At 42.7% G+C, this 10,770-nt stretch overlaps 1 protein-coding gene across 1 annotated transcript; it reads left to right on the forward strand.

Moving 5' to 3' along the window:
- The first annotated feature begins 163 nt into the window (after nucleotides 1-163).
- spast (spastin) lies at nucleotides 164-5,908 on the forward strand. The gene is made up of 16 exons (XM_011484704.3): nucleotides 164-475; nucleotides 548-631; nucleotides 721-804; nucleotides 2,951-3,105; nucleotides 3,191-3,321; nucleotides 3,398-3,491; nucleotides 3,566-3,640; nucleotides 3,734-3,805; nucleotides 3,883-3,958; nucleotides 4,387-4,478; nucleotides 4,553-4,632; nucleotides 4,718-4,760; nucleotides 4,842-4,921; nucleotides 4,996-5,066; nucleotides 5,143-5,183; nucleotides 5,256-5,908. Exons 1-16 carry the CDS (start codon nucleotides 355-357, stop codon nucleotides 5,379-5,381), a joined length of 1,425 nt encoding a protein of 474 aa, XP_011483006.1. The 5' UTR covers nucleotides 164-354; the 3' UTR covers nucleotides 5,382-5,908.
- Nucleotides 5,909-10,770: the final 4,862 nt, after the last annotated feature.

Consider the following 10,770-nt stretch of genomic DNA (forward strand, 5'->3'; position numbering starts at 1 on the left):
TTCAAAAATGACATTTTGACATTTCCAAAAATTCTAGGATTTCTAGAAGGGAATTTGTGTGTTATCAATCAAATAGTTAAAAAGAGAATAAAGTTGCTGCAATCTTACGCCGCTCCAGCAGGGGGCGGTGTGGTCAGCGGCAGTGCCTTGAAAACACTTCTCAGAACGAGGGGGCGGAGCTTTCTCCCAGACAGGCGGAAGCTAGCGATGTTTCGGTTTTGTTGTTACCGGATTCGAGTTACAAAAACAAACAGTACCGTGTAAAGTTGAGCTTTTGGGTTAGATGCGGCCCTGTTAGCGCAAACCAACTGCGTTTGAACGGAGAGCAGGGGAGCAGCCGGAACAGTCAGAGTCATGTCTGCTAAAATACAACAACAAGCCAGGGGTAAAGACAGCGGCGAACTGATCAAAAACCACCACAAGCAGGCGTTTGAGTTTATATCGAAGGCACTGAGGATCGACGAAGACGACACAGGTTTGTTTACGGTGGTCGTGTCTCGACAACGACTCTTGTCGACCGTCTGTGACCCGCCTTGTGTGACGACAGGAGAGAAGGGAGATGCTGTGCCGTGGTACAAGAAGGGGATTGCTGAGCTAGAAAGGGGCATTGCTGTGGAGATAACTGTCCAAGGTATCCGTCCGTGTAGCAACCGGAAGGAGGATAGACGTGAACTTAAAACCACTTTACAGCTTTTTTGTGTGCTTTTTTTCTCTCTCCAGGAGAACAGTATGATCGAGCTAAGAGACTACAGGATAAAATGGTAGCCAATCTTACCATGGCTAGAGACAGGCTGGCTTTGTTGGGTAAGTTGCCCTGAGGTCCGAAGTTTACAGTTTAAGTGCAGATAAGAAAAAAAGTCCACTTTGTTCTGAAGCCTGGCTCATTTCAGGTCACATACTAAGGTCAAAATAGTCATTAGACTAATATGTCTCCTGTATTTGATGGATTTGTACAAAATGCAATAGTACTTTCCATGTAAACAAATACAGAGACACAATGGAGAAAAACAAAAATAAAATAAAAGCAACACAAAGAGAACCAGGGGGGTATTCCAGAATGCAGGTTATGCTAGTTACCACGGTAAGTTTGAGGCTAAGGAAGCGTAAAACCTCAGCTTTCGGTTCCAGAAATGGAGGTATGTTTCAGAGTATGTCAAGTTGCCATAGCAACTTATGCTCTGAACATAACCTGGTGTGGAGCAGGTTAAGTTGAAGGTTAGTTTGTTTTCACAGAGGTGAAGCAGCATGGCATTCTTTCTGCACCAGGAGTGAGAGGATGATGAGGTTATTTACCAGCCCTACTGCCAACTGGTGTAGTAAAGTTGGAGAAATGGCAAATAATTTAATGCTATATAGCTATTTTCTTTTTTTTAAAAATGAGTATATCTGTCGGCTCAAACTTAGACATATGAGATATCAAGAAGTATAATAAATTAAGATGGAAAAACAATTAATTGAATTGGAGTAAAATTACATTTAGTTAGATAAATATGTACATTTGAGTTTTATAAAATTGAGCTTGATAGATGTAAAAAATTAGGTTGAATAATTTTAACTTAATTACTTGTTACCAATTGAAGTAATTCATTTAAGTTGGATAAGTTATATATATATTTGCGTCACAATGAAAATAGAAATGAGATAGAAACTTGTGTGTTTACTTTGTCCGTTCTTTTTCTCCAAGCAGAATCTCTCTATTACTTTTTTGATGGACGTATAATCTTCATACGCCGTCATTAAAATCTCAGACTCCGTTTCACTGAAGTGTAGCGCTCTCTTTTTTTTCTCCACGCGTTTCCATGGTGACTCCGTAAATCGGCGATCCATTGAGAATGTCTTTATGTACCTCCATTAACCCAGGGTTACCAATTCCAGCGTAATTATGCTAACTCATATCCACTCTTTTGGAACCGACATACCCAGAGTAAGCAAGTTCAGGTGGATTTCAGCCAGAGTTCAGGCTTAAAGTCAGGGTAGTTTAAACATGCTTCCTGGAATACCCCCCTGTTAGATATGTGTTAATACACTATTATCTATTGTTGTTGTGTGAAAATCACAACAGAACAAAAAAAAAAGAATCAATAAGGCTGAAAAAAGACATATTCATGTTTTGCTGAGAGCTCAGACCAGGAAGCTTGTGGCCCCGCCCAGCGCATTTTCTACGTCACAAATACGATCGTTTGCTTACAGGATTTTTTTCGTCTGCTGCTGCTTCGCAACAATTTGCATAAAGAAATTCTTAACTTTCTTTAGAAAAATGCCACCAGAACATGTTCAAAACCCCAAAAAGTCTTGTTGCTCTAGTTGGGTGACGATGCTTCTGGTCAAACACCAGACATTTGCACTTTGCACACACCTATTATCATGATTTCATTCACTTCTTTGGGATTGGCTTCAGGTTAACCTCTGTCTGACTTCCATTCTCTGAACAGAAATGTTCCTTCAATAATATGTTGTGTTTGTTTTTCTCAAAAACCGTCCTAAACATTAATAAACGTTTTATTGTCCTTCTCAGAGTAACGGCGAACATTCAGCAGATAAATGGATAAAAAATGAAATTCAATCAGGATTTTACCAATAAATATCTCACAATGAACCAAATGTCCCCATCAATGCTTTTGCAGCAAAAGTTGATGATTATTTATCAGTTTTAACCAACACTGCAATTTTATAGATCCTTTCTTTTTTCCACACAGTGAATTGTGTTTTTTGCAGGAATAAATGAGCGACCGCTACTTTTCATCCACTCAGTTCAGCTTTTCTTTCACACTTTCTACACGTTTTTACATAAATGTTTTTGTCAGTTTCCCCCCCAATTATTTCCCTTCCATGCCAATAATTACTTGATCGATACGTTTTTTAATTGGGTGTCATTTAATGGTATTTTGCTTGTTTGGATTCTCTGCTGTTAACAAATCCTCGCTAACTTCTGTTGGGTTTTTGTTTCCAGAGAAGACGTTGGCTTCTAAAAAGAAGAGCAGTCCACCTCCAGCCACTGGTTTGTCTCAAACTAAACCCAAAAGCAGCACTTCATCAGCAGGAGGATCCACAAACTTCAAGCCCTCTTCTGTCGCTAGACCCCAATCCAGAACCACTGACTCAAAGGTGACCTATATTGTAGATTTTATTTATTCACATTAATGTTTTGTAGTGTTGTGTAATACTTGCTGTCTGATTCGATCGCCTGTAGGATGTTTCCCGAACAGGAAGAACTCAGAACGGAAGACCCACTGTGAAACAGCAGCCAAAGAGGGACATGAAGAACTTCAAGAACGTGGACAGCAAACTGGCCAATTTGATCATGAATGAAATAGTGGATCGGTATTCAAACGCAGGTTGTTTTAAACACGTTTTATTCCAGTGACACGCGGCTACATCTTCCTTCTGCTCACCCCAGGGGCTCGTCGGTTTGTTTCGATGACATCGCAGGTCAGGCTCGGGCTAAACAAGCTCTCCAGGAAATTGTCATCCTTCCCGCCTTGAGGCCAGAGGTGATCGTATGAAACCGCCTTCACCCGCTCTGTCTGAATGCCGAGTCTGACACTTTCTCATGAACTCCCTTCAGCTGTTTACTGGCCTGAGAGCGCCCGCCCGGGGTCTGCTTTTGTTTGGCCCACCGGGGAATGGGAAAACCATGCTGGTAGGTGGAGTCTTTCCTCCACCACAACAAACAGGAGAATTCGGAGTCAACTTAGTCTATCTGCTGCTTTCACGACTTTCTGCTTCTTACCAGGCCAAAGCGGTCGCTGCAGAGTCGAACGCCACATTCTTCAATATAAGTGCCGCCAGTTTAACATCGAAATATGTAAGAGATTGTTTTTTATCTTCTGCATTTTCTCATAAAACTCTTTCAGCCATGGTTGAACCTTTCTGTCATCTCAGGTGGGAGAAGGAGAGAAGCTTGTACGAGCGCTTTTTGCAGTTGCCAGAGAACTACAGCCTTCTGTCATATTTATCGGTTCGTACTGCTCTTCTTTAAAGGAAATGGTGTTTTTAACGTGTTCTTGAGGGCACACATTAAGAAAATTAAGATAAAAATTGCATTTCTGAGTATTTTTTTTTATTCAATTTGTTGTAAATCGGGACCAGGGGTTAAAATGTATTTTGACAAAGATCGGAGAAAAAAAAACAAGCTCCCTGTTCTGAGTTATCAGGAACACGGGTGGGAAGTGGGGCGGGGTTGCCCAGCACCTCTGATCCTGCCCCTAAGTCGGAGGCAAATTTCTAATGAACTCCTGTCGCTCTGCAGAAACTATATCCTGGTTTTGGCTAATTAAAAGACCACAGGGAACACTTTGACAATAGATCAGAAGATGATCAGTGGAACTTTTAGCTCTTCTGTCATTTTTAGCCCAAAACTTAATTAACTTTGTGTTTGACTGGCAGATGAAGTAGACAGCTTGCTCTGTGAGAGGAGGGAAGGGGAGCACGACGCCTCCCGCCGCTTAAAAACCGAGTTCCTGATCGAGTTTGATGGGGTAAGAAAGGCAGGGACACTTGACCACGGCGCTATCTGTCACCGCTCTGATGCAACGCCATCTGCGGGTTTCAGGTTCAGTCCGGGGGGGACGACAGGGTTCTGGTGATGGGAGCAACCAACAGGCCGCAGGAGCTGGACGAAGCAATTTTAAGGTCTAAACGCAGATTTTGAGCTTTGCTTTTTATTTATTTTTTACAAATTGCCAATATTTTCAATATTTGCTGTTTGTCCCGACAGGCGTTTTGCAAAAAGGATTTATGTGTCTTTACCAGATGAAAAGGTAATTATTTGTGATCCATTGTTGGTTCATGTGACAGATGGGAGATGGGATTGTGTTTTTGTCAAACTTGCATTTTCTCAGACGAGATTCACGCTGCTCAAAAACCTTCTGGGGAAACACGGGAATCCGTTGGGAACCAACGACATCACTTACCTTTCAAAGTAAGAGTCAAACTGCCAGCGTTTACCGCTCTGAGCGCCGCTTCTGTGCGTGAATCCCTGAATGTTCTCCGCAGAGTGACGGCGGGATTTTCAGGAAGCGACCTGACATCGTTGGCGAAGGACGCGGCGCTCGGCCCCATCAGAGGTACGCGCTTAAACTCCACTGGTTCACACTTTTCACCAACGGCTGTTGATTGTTCTGTCAAATCTGTGATCGGCAGAATTGGGCCCAGACCAAGTACGAAACATGTCTGCTAGCGAGGTAAGCTGACGCCGTCGCAGGTCTTTCCTCATCTCTGCGCTTCTCCACTCTGTGTTTTTTGCTGTTTTCCAGGTGAGAAACATTCAGAAGAAAGACTTTGAAGATTCTCTGAAGAGAATCAAGCCCACCGTTAGCCCTGCCACTCTGGACATGTACGCCAAATGGAATAAAGAGTTCGGCGATACGTCATCTTTGTGAGCCGGAGACGACGCAGCATGAATATTTCTGGGAGAAATATTCTTCTTAGGCCGTGTGAATAATGTGAAAACAGCACTATAAAAATAATTTCCCCCTTCCTATGGAAAGATTTTTTTCTAGTTCTCCTATTCTTTTTTTTTTTGCCTGACTTCTCTTTTGTTCTGTGAAAAACGATTGTTCATCCTGTCATTCCTGCTTTTCCCAAAAGAGGGAAGCACGTTTCTGTAGGTCCCTGCCTTTCTGTAGCTAAGGGCACATTGATGGGAATGTTCAACAAGTGCTTTCTAAAACTGGGGCTGGCTAAAAAGTGATAATTGGGAGAATTGTTTCCAAAGTTTGTGTGTTTGTTTTTAATTTATTTTTCCTAATGAGTGAGGAAAAGGTTTTCATTTGCAAAAGTAGATCTAGGTGCCCAGAACAGACACTTGAATGCATTTCTATTGAAAGTTTGGAGTTTTATTTTCCTTTTTAGAGTTGACGACTTTTCATGAAACCAATAAAGGTTCTGAGGGCGTCATTGTTCATCACCTTGGTCTCTGCAATCTGCTCCAAATATCCGTAAACAGCACAACACAAGCAGTTGAAGCATGGGAGCGCTCCAAGACGGCAAAATTCAACCAGAAATCCTCTTTTGCTCCAGTTTGAAAGGTTAAAGCTGGAAGTCAGAACCTGCTGGGGAAAACGTCTGTCATTCACCCAGATAATCGAAACAAATAAAAAATGCAGATGGATTTACGATCCGATGAGATCGCAGAGGGACAGACGGTAGCACTCACAGTCCTCATTCATTCTGAACTAGTAAATGAAAATAAAAACACCATTTTCATTAATTTGATATTGATTTCCCCAGAAATTAAAGACAATAACGTTTGCCCCAAATAGCAAACATTAACTGTGTCTATGCCAGGTATTTCCACCATTTGGTGCAATGACAACTTGTTGCTGTGGAGTCACCTGCCGTTGAAATCGGTTGTGAATGGTTGGTCTGGAAACCCCCTTTTTCTTTTTAAAAACCTTTTTGTCCTTGAGAGCATAAGTCACTAGAGTCCTTGTGCACTCATATTTGGCCAGTTAACTGATTCTGATGAGGCACTAAAAGCACAAATTTGATATTTAATTATAAAAAAAACAATGCCTAGCTGTTGCTGGGGCTAATGTTTCTCACCTGTCTGTCAATAAAACTTAAAATACATTATTATTTTTGTCTAAAACCACCTGTTTTTACACCGTTTTTCAATTTTTATGCTGAAATATTCTTTCTGTTCAGCCACAACTGAGCTTTTTCTTTATCAGTCCGAAGCACAAAGACGTCCATGTTCATGTATGCACCATACGAGCTGTACACCCTAGTTATATGTCCCCATACTGAGACCGCATTCTCAGCAACCAGCTACAAATATGCAGTAAGAAAAGTAAAAATATTCCTATTTGCTTATAAAAGACAGATGTTGCCACTGGGCTGGAGGTTGGTCTTGGTTTGGCTCCCAGGAGACAGAAAGATAACACCCTCGGGGTGAATGAAGTTATGTGGCGGCTGGAGGAACAGTAGCAGCCAGTCCTGAACAGAACTCTACAATTGAGGGCTTTTACTGTAAAAGCTCAGAACCGACAGTTTTAATGCTGGGGCCAAACTTAGAAAAAGCCACGGAAAAGCGTGAAGGGAGATGCCTGCCTCTCCTGCTCTCCTCATTGGAGAAACAATCACCAAGTGTTGGCTCGGTCTCTGCAAAGCCGACTATTATTCTACCGTCGACGGGGTGGGCTGTCCCACCGGGGGTATCAAATGATGTCCTATTCTGCTTTCCCGGGAGTGGATCACTTCATCAATGAGCCACTGTGGAGGTGCAGGACTCCAACACGCAACCCCCCAAAAAAAGGAGGCTGTCAGTCACCTCCTCAATAATGCTCCGTCTTGTGAGCCTGCTCGCTCGATTGGCTCTTTCTGAACTCGTTGTGGTTTTCCTCTTTTTCAACGCAGACTTCCACGCTGAGAAGTGTGAACATGTGGCACCTCGTGGAGTTAACAGGACTGAGAGAAAAGGTGGTGACTAAACCGGCCTTCACTCCTGTCTGGCGACATGAAAGGAGCTCTTCAGTCCTGACAAGTGAAAGACACGCAACACCTCCTTCCCGAGGTGCTCTGAAGACTTTAATCGCCTCCAGAAATGAAGAATGAGATGTTTGAATTAGAAACAGCAGCAGAAAAGCTGGTGAAGCACCTCCACCCGATCGCAGGACATGAGCAGTCAAAGCCGGGTGTAACCCCTGCAGCAGATGCCCTCTGGACGAGCCGAGGTCTCAAGACGTGCTTTGACTTTACGGACATATATACGGTCCCTGCAACACCTGCAAGTTTGTGCACAAGCAGAGAGCTGTCAGATAAACCCAAACTCAGCCCATCGATCATTCAATATGACAGTCAGCAAAGCTGAACATGTGCTTTTGCTCCATCAAGGGTAATTAAGTGAATTCCAGGACGTCACGCCCGTCTCCGTTTACAGCCGGAATTTTCTGTGAAGGATGCAAACTCGGCCTCGGGATTTCATCGCAATTTATGGTGGGAAAGACCAAATCCTAATACAATTAAAATGACTCATAAACCCTTTACAATAAGCTCAGAGTGTAAAAACTGTCTGAAGAGGATAAACTTGTAAGAGAGCCGCTCACACGACGCAACAGATATTTCAATGGAACTGAATGCGTCAGTGCAGCTCTTTCAGAAGATGCATGACCTCATGACCTAATGTCCGTCTGTCCTCATGAAAACGATGTTTCTTCTCAGCCATTAGTAATGTCAAAGGGAACTTTTACACGTTTCATTAAAATTTCGCTCCAATCAACTTTCAAATGTTCACAGTAGTGTTTCATTTCTGTTTATCCTTTTTAGACAAGATTAAAAAAAAAATCTGAGTCATAATTTCTGCAGAGTGGCAGTAGTTTTTAGAAGTTTGACTCTGAGTTGTGACCTGCCTCCACTTCCCATGATCCCTTTGTTTACACTCTCTCCCACTAGCTCACAGCTCTCACACCCCCAACCTAACATTACTGGTTCAACAAAAATAGCGAGCAATATCAGATCCATCCATCCATCCAGTTCTGATCCAGATTCCAGCTCAGACCAGGAAAACAGAGACGTCCATGGATCTGTTGGTCTGCAGGTGGATGATCAGAAAGGGGCGGAGCTTGGAGAAACTGTGTTTTCCTTTTTGTCTGCTCCTGCTCACAGCAATTTAAATAAGAAAAAGAAATCAGAAATGCAAGTTATAGCTTAATTTCCTCCATCATCAGAAAAATGGTACAAGAGAATATTAAAAACACAATTTTCATTGGAGTGGGTGTTTAAAATGCAGATGAAATGAGGAAAGCAGCAAATCCCTAACTTATTGCGAGTCTGGTATTTTACATTTAAACGGCTTAAAAGTTTTCATGTGTGGTTTTGTACTCTGTGCCTGTCATCACAGCGAATGCTCGGGGGACGAAGCCGTCCTTGTGGCGAGTGGTTTTGGCGCGCAGAGCTCTGAAATGGGAGGAGTCTAAACAGGTAGAGTCCAGGGTCTGTTTTTTTTAATTTTTTTTATTTATTTGAATAGGGGGGACAACGCATATAAATAAACATTTCTGTCAATATGCCAGAGTTAGCCAAAGGGCTATTTTTCATCTGCAGTCCCTGGGAAGATGTTAAAAATCACCCTAAAAGATCAAAGTAAAATTACATATTTACATAACATTACATATATATATTAAACAATGCATTCAATAAAATAAGCAGTTAACCTAAAATCAGTGGAGGTTTGACCAGCCCGCTGTTTTAACCCTGGACCGGTCCAGGTCTTGGATGGAGGGAAGGTTAGAACCCATAATCCTCTCTGCAGACCTGAGCTGCAGTCTGTCCCTGTTGTGTCTGGTTGCAGACCGGGATGGGTGTAGTCCGGACAGACTGGATCATCGCAGGTGAGAGTACGGTCCGCAGCTCCCGAAGGTAAACGGAAGTAGAGTCTCTGCTACGCCTTCTTCCGGATAGAGTCTATAGGGGAGATCTGTGTAACTGAAATTCTCTTATGGTGCATGAGCAGACCAGTGAGGCCCCCTCACATCAGAGGATTTCCCTCTTAAACTACACTCTTTAAACATAATGCAATGAAATGCAATTCTGCAGGCTGTTGTTGAGGGGTGGGGCTACATGTCAAACAAGATTCCTGTTTGGAAAAATCTACCAAAATGAAAAGATCGAAGCGCATTTTTACGTTTAAAACCATGAATGTAGATGGAAACGAACCGGCTGTCCCTCGTGCCCGCACATGACCACCATTAATCGCACAGTAACCTCAGGAGCCCCACCCTTGTCAGAAATAGCTGTATCTCGCCTCACATCGGCTCGTCCTTTCTAAAAGGATCCATGTTCAGTCTCATCTGCAGGTGACCAAAAAGAAACATCCCAGGATTTTTGGGAAATTTAGGAAATGTTTGTTGACAGTTTAGGAAAAGTGAACCTTTGAGGTGATGATGATGATGATGAGGAGGAGGAGGAAGAGGATTCATGCTGGACTGACATGGACATGTCAGCACCTGGACCTGGGGAGGGAGGGGAGTCAGAGCGGGGAGCTGCCCCGCGGTGCATTCCTTCAAAGTCAGCCAAAACACTTGATGAAAAGTGAAAGTGCGGTGAAGACGGAGCGCGTTCACAAGAGTGAGTCTCTGACTGTCAGTTTGGCTTTCACACTTTCTGACCCCCACCCCTCCTTAAGAGCCCCTTGCTTCGGGATATTCATGTGAGGACAGGAGTGAAGGTTCAACGCCGCCTCTGAAATGGATCAGGTTCGCTGAGCAGCACATTACCGGATCTCCTCTTCAGGATTAGACAATTTGAGGTTTTTACCAGCAACCATGATTATAACAGGAAATATTTGTGTCTTTTAGTTTAAGGCTTTAGAAATTCACCTGATCTTCCAAAATCCTGCGTCCAGAAAGTTTTCAACCATTTTGGAAACACTGACATGTGAATACAAAGATTTTTACAAACTTTAGGACTTAATCAAAAAGACTAAATTACCAGTCTAAACCCATGAGAAGTTAGTTTGCACAAGACCAAAAACAAATCTAGATCTTGGCATCAAACCTGGGATGACTGCAACTAAAATTTCACTTCTGCAGATTCTAAACGAGTCAATCAACTATTACAAAATAAAAGATGCACAAATTATTTGAAATAAATCAATAAACAAAACAAGTTAAGCTAGTGATGTCTAAGATTTTAACTAGCTAATGGCTTTTTTTACATTATAATGTAATATAAAGCCGTGAGCGATGTTTGGCCGGCAGGTGCTACCTGCCCTTGCCCTCCCATTACCACCTTTTGACCCGTCCTCACGGGCTGAGGGGCTACGACACG

The sequence above is a fragment of the Oryzias latipes genome, chromosome 15 (assembly GCF_002234675.1).
Source record: "Oryzias latipes chromosome 15, ASM223467v1".
NCBI classification, from domain to species: Eukaryota; Metazoa; Chordata; class Actinopteri; order Beloniformes; family Adrianichthyidae; genus Oryzias; species Oryzias latipes.